General features: G+C 40.3%; 1 protein-coding gene across 2 annotated transcripts in view; it reads right to left on the bottom strand.

Annotated features, from left to right (window-relative positions):
• The window catches only part of LOC122776356 (guanine nucleotide-binding protein G(o) subunit alpha), an 86,736-nt gene extending 77,744 nt beyond the window's left edge, over positions 1-8,992 (bottom strand). The window contains exons 1-2 of one of the 2 annotated variants that reach the window (XM_044036849.1): positions 8,187-8,992; positions 6,924-6,966 (exon numbers count right to left, since the gene is read on the bottom strand). In XM_044036849.1, the coding sequence (XP_043892784.1) occupies positions 6,924-6,966; positions 8,187-8,304 (161 nt within the window). In that variant the 5' untranslated portion in view covers positions 8,305-8,992. The remainder of the gene's footprint in view (positions 1-6,923; positions 6,967-8,186) is intronic. The other variant, XM_044036847.1, reaches the window with a different exon arrangement.
• Positions 8,993-19,177: the final 10,185 nt, after the last annotated feature.

Here is a 19,177-nt window from a genome sequence, read left to right as displayed (position 1 = left end):
GGTGACTATCTGGTTGACAGACTGTTTCAGATGACCAGTTACAGACTGTCTCTTCATGCAGTTGGTGCCAACATGAGGCCCCCCTGCCCCGCCACCCTTAACAACCCCGCCACCTCTTCTCCCACTCTTTTCTTTTGCGGTTTTCTCATGTCCAACCATCCGAGGAGAAGAAGGCTAATAATTATCAAAGAGAACAAAGTCCAGGAGAGGAGCGCACTTTGCACCGTGTCCTTGACAACCCAGTCCTCATCCCTGTGTGTGTGTGTGTGTGTGTGTGTGTGTGTGTGTGTGTGTGTGTGTGTGTGTGTGTGTGTGTGTGTCGCTTGCTCCAACTTGCTTAATAAGTGAGAACATGTTCTTTCACTTGTCAATCTCTCCCTCTCTCTCTCCCCTCTTACTCAAAATGGCTTCTCCTCTCTTCCCTTAGCTCATTCACACTCATCCTCTCCTATCTCCTCCTGTCTTACTTCACCCTCTCATCTCCTCTCCTGTTTCTTTTCACACTCCAACATCACTGTCCCTTAGTTATTTCTACTGGGTGTCCATGTTTCTTCCTCTCTTCTCCTCTTTCATTCATCTGTACTTTCTAAAATCTTTCCTTTCTTTCTTTCTTTCTTTCCTGGTACTTCATTAAAACTCCCCGTCTGTCTCCCTCCATCTACTTCCTCTGCTTTTCAGCAGAAAAATCCCACCACCTTTTTTTCCCCCTCCCTCTGTCCTCCTCCCCCTTTTATTCTCCTCTTCTGAGGCTTAAACCTAATTATCTCCTGTTCTAGAGAACTCACCCCCATGACACACACACACACACACACACACACACGGTGGGAACAGCCTGTGGGAAGCAGTGCAGCCGTGAGGGACGGCCAGCGTTTGTTCTCCCCTCAGACCAGTCGCCTCTGATCTCGTCAACATGGCGCAATCACACACACAGATATAAGCACAGAAAGAAAGTGAAAATGATTGTATATATTTTAAACACAACTCAGCACTTTGAGTAAACTGAACCATCCATACATGTGCTGACACATAATCTGTGTATTGTAATAATCCCTTTTAAACGACAAATCAACAGTAAGTTAAGGATGCCATTGTTGCTGTTCGGCAGCACCTGTCACGCCTCTCACGTTCACAGTTTATACAGTTTCATGCGGGTGGTAATCTGTTAATGATTCAGGGAGAAATTTACCTGGAGCTTTTATTGTGTGTGAAACGATTGTGATTCTATGAACATGTGACTTAAAGAGGCCGGCACTCATATCAACACAAAGAGACACTGTATGGAGTCGATCTGATGTATTGTTATGCTGCCTCTTCGTTACATCAATACCCCGTGGTTGACCTCTGCTGCTTCCGAAAGCCCGGAGTCATTTTAGTTCTTTCATTCACAAAAACATGACAAACACTGGCAACTAAATAACAAATAATTAAAAGAAGAAGAAGAGCATTAAACATCAATTATACTTTGAAAATCAGAGCTAATTATGTGTAAAATGAAATAATATGCTGAATATATATATATATATATATATATATATATATATATATATATATATATATATATATATATAGTATTTACTGTACATATGGTAACTTTAAGAGTGGAAGGGGCTGCACCTGCGAGTGGAGCTTTTGATATTTTACCAACTTTTTAGTTTGCTGTGTCCAGCTGTGTCCTGCTGCCACACACACTGAGCACTTCTGGAGAGGTCAGTTTTGCCAGCTTGGCAGCAAAAGAAACCTTTGCACACGTCTAACCACACACACACACACACACACACACACACACACAGGCTTCATAAACAGATGGTGTCTCCTGCACTCTCACACACATGCACGCACACACACGCACACACACAGCATGAACAACAAACGCACAGCCAGCTTCTTGCATATAACAGAGATATACAGAGACATGTCATTCACACATGACCACGTCCACTGGGTTGCGGGACAAAATATGACACTCACTAATGTAGCATGTATGCATAAACATCCACCCGACCACGCTTTATCCTCCACATCCCAGCTGACACAGGGCAAAAGGGCGGGGTCACACCGTGGACAGGTCGCCAGTTTATGCACAAACACATGTCACATTCACGTGTTTCCTTTACTTGTTTTACAAAGACATAACTACAGGAGACAATGTGGGGCAGCCTATAGCCAAGCAGAAAGGGAACTTGGCTTATGACCGAAAGGTTGCCGGTCCAAGTCCCCAGTCCGGTCAATAACTGGGGTATCGCTCAGCAAGGTACCCAATCCCCCATTGCTTATTGATAACGGGATACTCTAACTTGACCGCAGGGCAGGAAGGGCATCCGGCATAAAGAGCTCTGCCAAATCAATTATGCAGATTATCTGCTGTGGTGACACGTAGAGAGGGAGAAACTGAGAGAAAAATAAAGAAAAAAGATACATTTCTTTATCCAATCTTTTCAAGTCAAGTAATCAAATCCTGAAAATGGTGATTACATAATCCTAGAAACCAATAATATATATATAATAATTGGGGTTTTGTCAAACATCAACTGATGTAACAGACTAAATAAGATAAAGAGAAATATCACTGTGCACTGCTGCAGCACTTTCCCACTGTGGCGTACAGCACATACTGTAGTAGTGATAGACTTCCACTTCCACTCACTGAGAATACATGTACAGCTGTGTCACACGCTGCAGCTCCATAAACACACCATAAAATCTCAATCTAATTGACTCATCTCCGTCTGTCTGTCTGTCTCTTGAAGAAAGACGCCACGCGCGCACACACACACACACAAACCCCCACACAATTGGTCACTTGATCACACCCCAGATGTTCAAAACACCATGAGGGAAAATGCAGTAAGGCCTTTCCACTCCTCTGATGTGGTTCTGGAAATAGCTGAGCATCTCTGAAGAGGAATGTAAAGGCTTCCCCTCACAGGGCGCTGGCCACCATTTAAGAAAAAACAAAAAAAACACAGCTTCCCTCTTTATTACAACAAAGGCTGTGAAGCAACACAGAAGCTAGATTGTTGTTTAGTGTGAAAACAACATCTGCTTCAAACAGCACTGATCAAGAAGAGCTGCACACACATGTTCCAACTTTGATTTCTAAGGTTTTCTGAAATGTTCATCTCAACACTTCCAATGCCGGCATGCTTTGTTGTTGAAGTAGTTTAAGGTCCAATGTGAAATAATTAATGACATCTAAAAGGTGAGGCCGCAAAGTGTCATAAACAGTGGACTCCTCCTCTCACGTCCTGGAACTACAGTGGCCTTTGCATACCAGAAAACACGCCAGTCGACCTTACCTTTGGTGCGTATAATGGGCTTATTCTTAGATGACGAAAAGCACACGATTTTTGTTTCAAAGCCATTATACACTTGTACAAAGACAATAATGGGTAGTCAGTTAAACTCAAACCCTCCTAAATGTTATAAAGTACATCTTCAAATTAGGGCTGATGGATTTTTAATACATATCCAATTGTGATTATTTGACAGGGAATGCTCATTTTTACATCAGTGTTCATTCGAAAAACCTATTTAAAATGATTACTGTGTGATATTTGTGCAGATCTGTGAGAAAAAAGATCCGACCTTCAGTCTGTGAAATAAGTTGTGTATAGATCCAGAGCATAATCAAGACACACATTTTGGCTTTAACAAATATTGTGTATATATATCGCTAAAATTTCGATTAATTATTCAGCCCTAGTCCAAATCATTGGAGCGGATGTCAGAAAAGGAAAAGAAAAATCTGATACAAATAATAAGATCCTATAATATCATGTAAATTAAGCACAGGCCATAAAGAGAGACATACAGCAGCAACATCATGTGACCAGAATGTGTCAGTGAGGGCTGCAGTGAGCTACGGATGTGAACTTAACATATACCCTTACTAAAGCAACTAAAGCATTTCATCCATAAGAATCAGAAAGAAAAGCTTGTAGACTGTGACCACACAACAGACACATGGAGGTGACATTGCTGGAACGACTGACAGACACAGAGGAAGTCACCCTGCTGTAATCATAAACAGCCACAATAGAGACACATCCCTCCTGTAACATCTGCATCAACACCACAACAGACTCATATCTACTGTCTATGGAGAAACACATGTGATTTATACAGCCCAGTATAAGTGTATATACTGTATATTCCCTCAACCTCCTTGAGAGCGTTGGTCAATCGATGTGCACTGTGTTCCGTACGGCCGAATATGACCAATCACAGCCGAGTACCTGGCTCATCTGGATCCAGTGAATCATGACTGTGTGATGTGTCACTCACTACACGACCACAGCTTAAGGTTATCAGCTCAAAGGCAGAGGAGCCTGGAGGTAAAACCACACGTCAGGACTGCATTAGAGATGAAAATGACTTTGGGCTTTTGGAGTAGGCAGCTGAAGTACGGTAACACATCTACAGCTACATTAATTACATTATAGTAGTATAATATTGGCATATTCTCTCCATGTCTGTGTGGGTTTTCCTCTGGTTTCCTCTTTCAGTGCAAAGACGTGCAGATTGGGCTCGGGTTAATTAGAGGCTCTAAATTCACCATAGGTGTGAGATAAGTCAGTGACCCGTCCACGACCTGTCACCCAGTACCAGTCAGACTGGCTCCAGCTCCATATCCACCCAAGGAAAAAACACCCAAAAGGATAAGCAGTATAGATAGTGTTGGGCTGGGCTGAATAACTGATCACCTCACCCCCCCCAAAAAAAACTCATTAAGTTCTCATTATAGCATGTTTTGAGACACAAATCACAATATAAGAGCAATCATTGACAAAAGGTGTTTGGTAACTTAATTGCAACTTAATTTTGTGTACGTTATTTAAAACTAAAAAAGTTTTAGTTTTCTTTGGGGACCCAAAAAGATGTCACATGACCCATCGGTGGGTCACGACCCAGACTTTGAGAATCACTGATTTATGTGATATGTTAAAACGTTCCTGTTCCTGTTGTATGCAATTCGCAGCGGCAGACACTGAAGTACCACCATTACGTTCCTTTAGGAGAAGTCCAAGTATCACATAATGATACTGAAGGAGACTAAGGTTTTAATTACGACTCTAAATTCACTACTAAGCACGAGTGGTATGAGAGTTCCCTGTTTATACAGGAGTAAAGTATATGGTAGTAGTATTTCATTTCTGCTACAGTACACTGGACTGACCACAGGTCAGTAAATAGGCCTGATATTGGGGGGGAAATGGGGAAAAACAACAAATACAGACCTAAACCATAAACTAATATAAATAGAGTGTGACTATGAGGTAAATGCACTTCTTCAATTTTGACCCAGGATTGGTTTCGTCTTTTTTTTCTAAGTGTCAGCAGTGAGGTCTGGTGACACGACCACATGTCAGACTGTTTATTAACTGGAGCGAGTTTGAGGAGGAAAATGAACAATGTCAGAGTTCAGTTTACCCCACGAGAGGAAGTACTGGACTTAACATTCGTGCAAAGCCAGGAGCAGAACAGACGCTGTGTCACATGTTCTGTGTCAAGAACATTCGAAAATGATTCAGCAACATTTTCCATGGACGAGGAGCAGCAAAACCAAATCACATTGTTTCAGTGCTCTCATGTTTTACTCCTTGCACCCCCACACACACACACACATGTAGAAGAACATCTGATGTGATGCTTTGTCGGCTGTTTGACAAGACCAGTCACAACATGGGTTCAGGTCAGGGTTAAGTCCAAAGCAATTTCCATTCTTGCAAAATGGAGAAAACCCCAAAAACTCTTTGTACTATAGGAGCAGTGTTTCTCAATCCTGGACCTCAGGACCCAGCATCCTGCACATTTTACATCAGTGGTCAGCAATCGGTGGCCCGTGGGCCAAAACTGGCCCGCCAGCATCTGTATCTGGCCCTGGCAGATCACTTTCAGAGCTTTTATTCTGAGAAAATACTCTATGAACGAATTGACAGTTAACCTAAACTGAATGTTTGGTTTGAACAGCCATTTTTCGGGAGTGAATGTCAGTAAAATAACTACTTAGGTTCAAAGAAGAAGCAGTAATTCATAAAATTTAAACGATGCACAATAAACATTAACAGTACGAGGACGTATCTCACGCGCGTTTGTCTCCGTAGCGAACTGCTGATTAAAGACAACGTCCACATTATTGATAGCTTGAGGCAGCAAACGTGGATTTTTGTGTCCGACTGAAGACGTTTGAAAGCACTTTGGCCGATGAAGATACGATGTTTGGGCCCACTTTGCTTACAAAAGAGACACAACTGAGTCACATGGTCAGCTCATCAACACGGTCTGCAAGAGCCTGGTAATAACCCATTTATCTAAATCAGGTGTGTTGGAGCAGGAGAAATATCTGCGGTCATTTTCACACCTAATAGTCCGCCAGAGTTAGTTTTTCATAGTACAGTACAGTGAATAACGTGTTCCCCTCCTCGCCTGAGGCGGCGCTGCATCGAGGGTTACTGAAAACTCGCTCATCTACTAGTTAATACAGGGAAAGTTCTCTTTACGCTGCATTAGAGCAAAACATGGAGCTGCATCAAATCTTATCCTTTTATGCGAACATACCACACACAATATACGCTGCAACAATGGGCTCAGCCACATTGTATGCGTATGTTTTAGTTGTGTTTACCCACAATGCCCTGCATTGTAGTCCGCGTTCCTGCATTTGGTTCCCTTGAAGCGAACCGAGACCTAGATTTTTTTGACGGACCAGCGTTCCTCAAACGACCCGCGCTTTCCGAGCAAACGAACTAGGGTTCAATGAAGAAGGGCTGGTGTGAATGCACCCTGAAACATGCAGGGCAGTGGGTCTCCAGGACCAGGGTTGAGAAACACCGTGAAACCCTATGTGTGTGTGTGTGAGACACAAAAAGTAAGAAAGGGACATACATACACAGTGAGGGGTTATTAGACCGTGAAAGACTTACTTCATCTGTTTGACGATGGTGCTTTTCCCTGACTCTCCAGCCCCTGAGGGATAAGAGACAAGAGGACAAGGTAAACGGGGTGTGTGTGTATGTGTGTGTGTGTGTGTGTGTGTGAGAGAGCAAGATGGAGACTGAGAAAGAGAGAGGAGGAGGAGGAATGGAGAACAGCTTCTTAAAAACCTAAGTGAATAAGGAGAGCAGCAGAAGCAGCAGCAGCAGTGGGGTGGAGATGAAAAAGGGGAGAAAAAAGATGGAGAAAGTTGCTGCATCCTCTACATTCTTTTCAAACCTCCATCCATCCTCCATCTTTCAAGCTGGACATTCAACCAGATTACACAGGCTGCTATATACAAGTTAATTTCCCACAGAGAATCAATGAATCAATTCCCCCCCCAATCCAAACCGATGTTCCAGCACTGCCTGCCTGCCTGCTTGTGCTCGGCCCTCCCTTGCTGCATGCTGCCATTTTTCAAGCCTCCATCTGCAGTTATCAGATCCCACCTTCCACCAACAAAAAAAACCCTAAAAATGGTCTGATCCTGTAGAATAATAGCACCGCGATATCCACCCGCTGTTATCTTTAATTAAACGATTACATCCTTTTTCATTCTAGGGCTGCAACTCATGATTATTTCACATTATCAGTTAATGTGTAAAATAATGTAATTTTCCTCAATTAATTTATTAGTTGTCAAACAAACTTCAATATGTCCTCAAATGTTTTCTTTTTTCTTTGGAAATCCAAAAAAAAAAATAATAATTGTGTCCCAGAGGAGAAAATATTCACATATCAGAGGACAAAATCAGAAACTGTTTTTAATTTATTATGAAAAATAACACTCTAAGAGATGAATTAATTATATATAGTTAAAAAAATGCTGTCAATTAGTTTAATTATTGATTATTAATCGGTTAATCATTGCAGCCATATCCTACTACAGCAGGTAGATTGAAAGTGATGTAATAGGAAGATAGGGTGTGTTTAGAAAGACACGAGCACTTCCTCTTTGCTCTTATTCTTTTTTTGGCTTATAATGAGACAATTATTTGGATTTTGGGGGGATAAGATGTTCATGTCTCTCCCAAACGCCCACCACAACCACCACCATCTTCCCCCACCATCATCACCAGCACCAGCACCACACCTTCTCCATCACGAGAAGCAGCAGCAGCAGCAGTGTTTCATTTCTCTGCTCCACACACACACACAGTGGTTTTAAAACACGATTTCACTGCCCCCCCCCTGCTTGTGTGTTGTCTTACCGAGCAGCAGCAGCTTAACATCTTTGGCCGCAGTGAGGCCGTCCTCCTTCAGGTTCTTCTCGATGGCTTTGCTCCGGTCCAGAGCCGCCCTCTCCTCTGCGCTCAGAGTACATCCCATGGTTAGAGAACACAGCTTGATGGCGGTACTGGTACCAGGATCCACGGCAGCGACGAGGAAAGGGGGAAGGCGTGCAATAAAAATGGTGGACTTAATTGAAGAGAATTTGCAAATCCTTTTTTTCTTCCCTTTTCTTTTTTGATATAATTGGGGTTTATTTCCTTCTCTTTTTTAATCCTTCAGTCTCTCTCTCTCTCTCTCTCTCTCTGGGCAGCTCCCTCTCTGTCTCACTCTCTCACGCCGGGGAAACGGCACCGTTAAAGCATTTAAATAAATCAAAAGGTTCCGCTCGCTGTGGAAAAAGACAGCACAATGTGGTCTCCTTCCTCCGCAGCTGTGGCACTTTGTTTCTGTGGCGTGGTCTCGGTACTGTCCGTCCGTCCGTCTGTGTTCTGTCGATAACGGTCCTTTTCTCGGTGGTTTCCTTCTGTGTGTGTGTGTGTGTGTGTGTGTGTTACAGGGCGGTGAGCAGCAGCAGCATCGTTCGCTTCTCACGGCGGCGGCGGCGGCGGCTCCTCACTGTGGACCTTTCCTCGGTTATTGGCTCCTCCGCGGCGGGCGACTCACTCGGTCTTCTCTGCTACTGCCTCCCGGTAGTTCCGGCAAAGGGCTCGGTCCTTTCTCACAGTTCATTCGCTCAATTGCAGGTTGCTGACGTCAAAACTATCATAAGAAAGAGTGGAGAGAGGGAGGGAGAGTGTCTATATACACGCCTAGTGGCGCGGCCTGGTGGTGCACTGGGGGTACTTCCTGCTCCTCGCGCCTCTCTAAATAACACAGTTGCTACCTCAAGTGGCGAAGAAATAAACCATTTCATGTGCCTCACTCGACTAAGCTTGTCAAAGTCAATTTGTGGAGTAAAAATGTGTCATGTCAACTTTATTTTAATAGCACATTTAAAAAAAACAACAACAACCAGGTTTGACCAAAGTGCTTTACAGATTTAAAGGCACAGCAACACAAAAGGTACAAGACATAAAATCAATAAAAATAGAAGTAAATTGTGACTTAATAGAATAGTAAAATGGTAAAAGCTACTTATAAGTGTCTATTGAAGTGACTATTTTTATCCTAAAGCGAAGGCCAAGGAGAAGAGGAGGGTCTACAGAAAGGCCCGATTGTCCCGGGTTTTTAGTCGGGATTTTGGCACATCTGAAAGCAGCCTGTTATTAGACCTCAGACCTCAGGATGGACACTTTCTGCCAGTGCCCCAACTGAGACCCTCATGTGGAGGATAAAGCGAGATGAATGAATAAGTGAATGAATGATTCAAACCAAATACGGAGGAAGTTTCGGACGCGTGTCTCGGTCGCTCAGATAGGATGTTTAGACTGATTTGTAAGCATATCTGATCAGAATCTGATCATCCTGACCAACTGTTCACATCATATATTGCAAGTGATCAGATGTATATTGACAAAGTCTAGTCTAGTTTTCCATGTGGGTTTCTACAGTTACAGACCACACCCCAGAAATACAAGTAGTATTAAACAAAAGCACGACAGAAATCTGTGCCTGTTTCTGTCCCAAATGTTGAGCATTGGCGCAAACTTTCTTATCATCTTCCACTGTTTCAATCGTTTAATCCTCCTCCAATTAACTGCCGTCTCTTTGGATATAAGTAATTGCTGTTGTTGTCGTTCGACTCGCTGTCGTGATGATGCTGATGATGCTGAAGGTGCTCTGAAATCTTATCTGAGCAACCAAGACGTTCAGATTCAATCAGATCTGTAAAAATCTGATCAGTATCACAGTCAAAACCACCTCCATATATGGTTTGAATCAGCCGTGGAAAAATGTAATCTCATATGTTTTTTTTAGCTGTCCAGACTGCCAAAAATCTGATTTGGTCTAAATATTGCTTTAGTGGTCCGACCAGAAACACTGAGAGAAAAAGTAAAACAATGCATTTCACTGTCACTCAAAAATTGCTAAATAGATCCTGACAGACGTACTGAACATGAATGCAGCACTGATAGCTCGTATTTATCTTATCTCAAAGAGAAACGAATGCTGGGGCCGACAGGGCCGCAACTATTATTAATCAATGAATCGATTACTAAATGAACTGTCAACTATTTTGATAGTCAATTAATTAAGTTTCTCTGATATTTCTGGTTTCCTTTGCTCCATATAACAAAGAAATCATTGGTTTTATTTCAAAGTAGAAAAGATGACAGCTAGTACCTCGGTTCAGGTAAAGTTCTTTTATTATTATTTTGTACGCAGCTTTTGATGTGCCGGTTTTAAATGTTTCATCACCTGCTGTTTACTGGCTGCAGAAAACGCCTGGCCCAACTAAACTGACCTGACTGAGTTTGTAATTGAAGAACTGTGAGTTGTGAGATCATCAAAGTGAATTTGTGGACCAAAACATTTGTGATTATGAATAGAGCCAATTACGGCAGAAGTGGGCGTGTTAATTGTCAAGCACCACATCCATAAATATATATATCTTATTTTAGTGTGTTTGGAGGCTGGATTATTTAATGACTTAATTAAGTTGTTATGACCCCCCCAGGGTCGGGCCTCCCTTTTAATTGTGTGTGTGTGTGTGTCTGCATGTGAGACATTTTGTGCTTGTTTTAATAAACCTTTAAAATTGTTTTAATAAACCTTTAAAATTGGTTTAATATTTTGCTGGTGGTTTCTTGAGAGTCGGGATGAGAGACTCTCCAGGTTCTTGTTGCGATCGGGTTTTCCCCCTATAGGCCTGGTCGTAACAAAGTATCAGTTACATCTAAAAGGGGCCTTAATAATAGACGTTTAAGTCGTTTTAGCCACTTAAGAACCTTCAGTGGCATAAACACTGACCTTGTAAGAACCAGTAGTCCTCATGGAGACTAAAAACCTGGTCCTAATGAGGCAGAACCTCATTTCTGAGGAATTGGATGAGTAAGGCTCCTACCTAACTCTGAGGGAATGTTCTCTAAATGTTAGTTTTTGGTTTGGCTGTAAGTAACCTCAGGAGAACCTTCGGGGGAACGTTCTTTGAATGTTGTGTGTTAGTCGGCTTTAAGTGGTGATGTTATGTTTAGAGCTCCGCCTTTGTTTAGGCCTGTCCAAAACAAAGTAAATCAGTGCAGTGTCGTAAGAAGACTTTGAATAGTTCACTCACTTGTGTTGTTGTCACACTGATTGTAATGTACCATTGCCAGGTTTTCTTGACAATGTAAGCACACTGGGTTCAGTTGTCAGGAGCAACCACTGACCTCGGGTGTGAATCATGCAATCATGGAGAAAAAAAGGCCTTCAACGTTGCTGTTGTCATAAAGGGTCCTGTAGTCACAACACTGCCTATCGCATTAAAATAAAAGAGAATTACAGTGATATTATAACAAATGCAATGAATTCCGTCATTATAATCATTTAAATCCAAATGATCGGTGCACAAAACCCACCCGTTGATTAGATTTCACAACAGGAATGTTTTTGAGTAGACACTTTTTAACATACACACTCTGTCTTTGCAAAATCTCATTTGCAAACATGTTCTTTTCTCATAGTCATTTGTGCTGGGAGGTTTGTCAACTCACTTGGACGGAAAAGTCAAGCAGTGAAGTGAACCTTTTGTTCATTTATTTAAGACTTGAAGCAAAAAGGGATTAATTCATTAGATTTGATTAGTTTAGAGGGCGATTCATTTCCATGAGAAAACAGAGAAACAGAGATCCCTGTCTTTTAATTGACCTTTTTCCCAGGACATGATTCATAGACCATCTTAAATAAATAATTCACAGACTGCATTCTCTTTAATAACGCTGCACATGTTCCCATATCTACAATATATTCCATGGTCTTACACCATGTCGTGAATATTACAAATTCTGACTGGTTGGTATAAAATGGTGGTTGGTATATTATGTGTATAATGTGGTTTTTGGCAAGAAATACACCTTATTTAAAAGGTACACATTTAAGTTAATATTATTGTTTTTCATTACCCCAGCATCAAGTCATATAATTATATTGAAAGTTGGGTCAGGAAGTTTTGGACCACTGTGTTTTTACAGTAGCCCACAATGGACAAACTAATCATCTAATCAACTGAAGGCGACATAGGATTTTGGGAGTGAAGGGTGATGGATATTCCAAAACCAAATGGACCAATAAATACTGCTAAATTTGTGTATTTGTGTAACCGTATCTTTAATAAAGCAAACATGTGGTTTTTTTTTTGTTGTTCTTTTACATTTAGAATACAGTTCAGTGCAGCTTTTGGCTCATCGTGTTATTTTCCTAGACATCACAAAAACTATATTGGGTTCAGTGTTGGGGCTTCTCATTTATACACACACACACACACAACACCCGGCAGCTGTTTCCTGCACAGGGACTTGAGCAGGCTGAGTGTGCACCATAGCCAGCCCAGCGGCTCTGAGCCAATGTGAACAAGTAACTGTTGCAGGAAGTCAAGCATTTGTTAACTGGCCACATCCTGATGCGTCTTACATGATGATTATTTCTTGACAGCAGTAGAACTTGAGAGGGAAAACGGAAATAAATAAAGTGTGTTTATGCAGTGGACCTGGAACGGAAAACAGAATTTGTCGTTTTCTGTTAATATATCCAAATGAAGAGTTGTCGTTATCTTCAAATACATTAATATACACTCGTTTCTGTTAAATTATAGAGATTTTTAATCCATAATGTTCTCACACAGGCTTTTACACCTGTACAAAAAGTAATCAGTGATGAGGGGAAATCACCCCTGCTGTTTTACAATAACTTATTTTACAATATATATATATATATATATATATATATATATATATATATATATATATATATATATATATTCTTTTGGAGATACTAAACATCACCATTTTCATGTAAGGTGATCACAGAAACAGACACTGTGGCTTCTGTTCTGCCTCTAATTCTGCCACAAATTCACTGGCAATTCTTTGTGGTTTCACCCATGTGCGTCTCAGAAAGAAAAATCTAATCCAGGGGTTGAGTTTGGGAAAGGAACAGTAAAGACATTGTTTGTTTTTTTTTGTGTTTTTAAGATATTGTCATTTTTACATGAGAAGTTTTTAGAAAATATAATGTCCATGCTAAAACTATAGGTTTAGATACTTTTACATTCGTTGAATGTGAAATTATAGAGCCAGGACATGATGAAACATTATACTCTGGAAAAGGGCAGAAACACCTTCTCTGACTCCATCAAAAAGAAGAAGAAGAAGAAAAAAAGCCTTCCAGCTGCTCAAAACCTCACTTTTAACACCTTGTATCTCACCTCTTAATCTAGGTGGGATTAAAGAGAGCAGTGACTTCCTGGGGTCTTGTCTATGAGGTTTCACAGATTTAACTAATGATAATGATAATAATAAGCAAACAGTTCTTAAACTGTGGTACACGTACCACCAGTGTTACGTGAGCTTCTTCTGGTGGTACTTGGAGGAAAATCTATACAATACTGTTGTACTGTAGAAACCAGGGTATGTGATCGGAGTAGAGCTGAGGAATAATGAAACAAATAAGAATAATAGTCACCTTCATCGTAATCTATTTTCACTCTACCAGTGTTTAAAGTATATGTGAGGAAGAGGAGAATGATGAGAGAGTGAATTATCTTATTGTGAATAAAAGTCTGTATCAGACATTGCGCTGTCTATTTACATGACTGTATTTAACATAGACGATAATGGAGTTACTTTGAGAGCTCAACATTCATTTGAGAACCACTAGTTTAAGGTATTTAACAGATTTTAACCCTCTGTTACCCGCTGCATATATCAATTAAGGATAATCTAATAATAATCAGTCCAGGATTGTATTCAGTTCACATAGAACAGTGTTGTCGCTGCTTCTTAACCTCTTTCCTCTAAATATGGTCAGTTTCGTTAACCAGCAACGACTGCGGTGGTTGTTACTCAAGCAGCAATCAAGCGTGCACACACACACACACACACACAAACACAGACACACACATTATCAACAGTGATATGATGCAACTTTTCCGAGCAGAATGTAAGAACTATACTGTTGCCTCAGACTTGCAGTGGAATCTACTGATCTAAGACAAAACAAATGAAACTAAAAATATTTTGCAATGCATTAAATGAGGAATCTGACAGCAAAAGCAAGTTTAACCCGAGATTACAGATGAACGCTGAAGTAAGAGAGCTAATGTGAACGCAACAACCTAATACCCTCCAAATACCAAGCCCATTATCATTGGAATACATCAGTTTGCAGTGTTGTGATGTGACAAAGAACAAATACCGTACAAAATTCACAAATCTGTATTTTTACTTTTTACTATATTTCCTAAATAAATTGTGTACTTTCAGAAAAATACCCATTTACATGCTGCAACATGGGGTTAAGAGTCTTGCTCAAGGACACATTAACCAGAAATTGAATCACAATCTTGCAGTTGAAAGACAACTTGCCCTACCACTGAGCCACCATGGCTCAATCCTAACACCTCACTTTTTTAATACTTTTACTCCTAAAGCTTAAGTACTTTACTTTTGTTACAGTAAGTGTCATATACATTAAGACTTTTACTTAAGTAATATTATAAAAAGTGACTTCAACTCTTACTAAAGTAATTTTCTGGTAAGAAAAGTGTACTTTTACTTAAATAATGATGATAAATTGATGCAGTTTACCAGAAACACATGATTTAATGTAAAACCTTCAAACTTGAAAGAGAGACAACAAAGATGCCCTGGTGTTTGATGGGAGAATTAAATCAATGAGGGCACTCCTATTGGCTGTTCTACTCAGCCGCACTCACACATCAGCTACAGGCGCACGTGTCCATGCTCATCTGCTGGTGGCAGAATGTCAGGACAGGCACGAAAGGATCATTTAAGATACTTTTAACGTAAAGCTCTTTCACACAAAGCAAAAGAGCCAGGGCAAAATGAATCATTAAAATTGTACAGCTCTTTATTGAACATCATTTACTTCTCAAATAAAGAGCATAAGGCTGGGCTGGGGACTGATTATGTAGTCTGGGAAAAGGTGAGAGGAGAGGGCTCACTATGGTGTGACGGTGTAATCTGCATTCAAAGAAGCCTGGTTTAAAAGTTTAAAAATGTTGAATTCGGAAAGGCCCGCGTGATGCTAGACAAAAGAGAGAAGCCTAAAGAAGAAGTGAGATTTTTTTTAAAAAGGGGAAGAGGTGAAAAGCGGCGAAAAGGAAGGAAGAGATGTTCGTCATGATGTCACCTTATACAGCGAGTGAGAAGAGAGGAGAAGAGAGGAGAGGAGAGGAGAGGAGTAGGATTTTCTCCACAACATCACTGTTATGTTCATTTATTAATAGGAAGACCCACATTGACAGATAAAAACAGTAAGGTGTGTTTATATAACCCAATAGTTCTCAAACTTTTTATACCAAAGTACCACCTGAGAGAATATTGAACTCCAGAAGTAACACCATTATCACCAATGTTAAAATACAGTGGTGTAAAAAGGTCACACAAATTGGCTAAAGACTTTTCACAGGAGGCAGATTTCCACTTTCACTTCTTTAGATGGATTCAGTGACTGGGAGCAAACATCTATTCTAAAATTGATTCCTCTTCCATCTCCAAAAAAAAAGAGGGAAAAAAGGATTTTTAGTTGGCACACCGTTAATTTACAGCTTCAAGACTGGAGACAGTAAATCTAAAACTCACTAATGAAAAACGTGTATTTAACAAAGAACATCAATACTGCTGCCACAATGTGGATACATTTATTTATCAGACTGGAGGAGCTGGGAATTGAACAATCGTCCATATGGTGGTAAACAAAGTACAGTTTTAAAAAGCCTTGTTAGTTGGTTACCACAACTACCAAATAGGAAGGTACAAGAATTGAATTTGCTCTTCTATTGTTTCCAGGCTGTCAGATAAACACCACACTGTAATAAATGTAATCAATACGCACTATGTTACTCACTTGAAATCTAAAAAAATCATCACACAGTATGAGTCTAGGATCAAAAATTCACCTATATATTATATTGTTTTCAGGTTAACATGGGGATACAAAAACCTCAGTGCAGATTAATGATTAATGATCAGTCCACTTCACTTTCTGAACTTTCTGAACTGCACTACAGCTGGACTCCATGTAATATTTGAAAAGTTTCATTTCACAAATGACTCACACTGGATACTCACAATATTGAAATATGTATGTATATCTATATATATATATCTATATATACATATATATATATGTATATATATATATATACATATATATACATATATACATTTGTGGCTATGACCCTTAGTGGGTCAAAAACAAAAACTAATTATAACAAGTAGGGATGTCCCGATCCGATATCGGATATCGGTCCGATATTGATATCAGATATCGGTCCGATATCAGCCAAAAAACGCATATCGGATTATATCGGACTATTGTTCTCTATTTAAGTAATATTACTTGATCAAGCCTATTCTAACATTCCACACTACAAAATATCTAATTTAAGTATGTATGATTCGTGCTGATATCATATCGGATCAATATCGGTATCGGCCAATACTCAAGGCTGCAATATCGGTATCGTATCGGAAGTGAAAAAGTTGTATTTCCATAGTTTAATCTAGGCTTAATGTCAGTATTCTTTACATTTTAGGCTTTGGAGTTTTATTTTATTTATGTTAATTATATATTTTTAAGTAATCCAGTGTTTCTGTTACATAAAAAACTGTAGCAGTTCAAAATGACTGTCTTTTTAAACATATTTAAATGTGGAATATCTGGAAAATCATCTTCATACAACTCTACTTGACACTTGACACTCGCCATTCTGGTTCACTTCCCAGTCAACGGCCATCCCTATAATCTGAGCAGCTATACATGGCTTTGACTCTCACAGACACTGACTAAGAAGCAAATCTGAAGTGCTTTGAGGTTTTATTACACTGGTAAATGATCAAACTAACCCCAGAGAGCCTGATTGATCTGAGGGCAGTGCTCCGTGTGGGCCTCCAACAACAACACACCCACTCCCGCTTCCCGAGCGAAGCCTGGACGGTTTTGGAAAGTTGTGGGACTATAACAAATGTTTCCTTAAAATAGCACCAAATCCATCCAACATTAGAATGCGACTCCATTTGCTTACCACGCTCCAAGCGAGTGCTTATTATGGGTTCTCTCAATGTTACGTAACAAATACAGCAGTGGAGGACGTGTGTTACCTTGTGTTTTTGTTCTTTTTATTGATGCAAGGTATGTGGGTGTATAAATGACTGTTTGCCTGATGTTTAGTGTGACACGTCAAAACAAACACTCCGCTTTAATAACATGACAATAACAACAACGGTGACACACAAGTTCACAAGGTCACAAGTTTCCATTAATAGTAGAGGAGCCAGAGCAACAAAGGGAACAGAAGAAATGTATAAATTAAGTTAAATTGCAGTTCTATTCAGCTGCAAGTTCTTTTCTTTTCCAATAGAGTTTTATTTTTTATAAAAACCCTGAAGTGGGTCATTCTCCAGGTCTAATCTTAACTGTGATCAAAAGGTCGTCATCTTTGATGTTACTGTGCTTTCACTGGAGCGGGACAAGTGGAAATCTGTGTAAGAATATGAGCAGAGATAAAAAAAAAGAAGTTTTCATTTCATTTTCAAGGAGAGAAAAATGTGGGTTTTTTTTTTTTTAAAAAAAAGGAGCCACACATGTTTTAGATTGAGACGTCAGTTGAGGTTGGGGGGAAATACGAGATATGCTGTGCCATGGGGTGGTGGGTGTTTATACGTCCAGTCAAGTTAGTTTCCAGTGCTGACCTACGTAGACGAGCTTTTACTGTAGCAGCTTAAGAAAGTTCACATTAAAATGGCATGTGGCCTTAGTTGTTCTTACTAAAAACCGCTAAGATAACAGTGGTTTCTTTTTCATTTGGGCCGGGAGTTTATTAAGGGAGGGGGGGGGATTTTCCATTTTTTATTTTTATATTTGCTATGAGCCTGTGTTAAAAGGATTAGTTCTGTCTTACTGCTCATGAACATTAAAGACGTCAAAAAAACTCTGGCAGCCAGCTTGAAAACATGGGGCGCGACTATAAAAAGACATTTTTGCATGAAAAATGCAAAATGTTTCAGCCCTGATGCCCCACTCCCATCATCGCTGCCACCGCTAACGCTCAGCCTGCTTCGTTCTTTTTTCACGAGCCGTAGCTCATATCTTTTTTATTTTGGTTTCCCAGTAGTGCATGTGCACAGCTGTTAGGCAAAACTGAAAATAATCCTTACTGTCAGAAGAGACGGAGAGTTGAGGTGTTGCTAATTAAAAAAAAAGACCATTTAAGGAGGAAAAACTGAATAATGCAGACAGCTGGCCCACCCCAAAAAAAAGCTGTCCAAATGGTTCTGTCCCTTCTGGATCAGTTGAGCTGAAAACTTAAAGATCTGCATATTTACTTCAACACCATCTAGTTTCCAGCTAATGTAGTTTTTGTACTTTGTACTTGTAAATCCTCTCTTACAAATGAGCACATCTGCTCATTTTCTGTCATCTTCTAACTCTTTCCTTTGTACGACTGGTCTGTCTTTACTCATCACTGACGCTGCTGTGCACTCAGTCCTCTCTGCTCTTCTGAAGCTCCCGTGTGTAACGTCTGTCAACAAAACACTCGCTGTGTTTATTCTTATACTTCATTAATCCCTTAGGGAAATTCTCTCTCTGCATTTAACTCATCCTCTACGAGGAACCTTCCTATAATTAGGAGCTGTGGACAGTCACTGAGCAGCGCCCGGGGAGCAATGGGGGTTGGGTTCCTTGCTCAGGGATACCCCAGTCTGGTGGAGACTCGAACCGGCAACCGTCCGGTTACAAGCCAAGCTCCTCTTCCACTTGGCCATGGTTATACATCATGTTAAAAGTCCAATTTTAGCCAGACTAAAAT

This window comes from Solea senegalensis, linkage group LG10 (genome assembly GCF_019176455.1).
Source record: "Solea senegalensis isolate Sse05_10M linkage group LG10, IFAPA_SoseM_1, whole genome shotgun sequence".
In the NCBI taxonomy this organism is placed as follows: domain Eukaryota; kingdom Metazoa; phylum Chordata; class Actinopteri; order Pleuronectiformes; family Soleidae; genus Solea; species Solea senegalensis.
The sequence above is the reverse complement of the archived record's forward strand: the minus strand, read 5'-3'. Positions and strand labels throughout refer to the sequence as shown.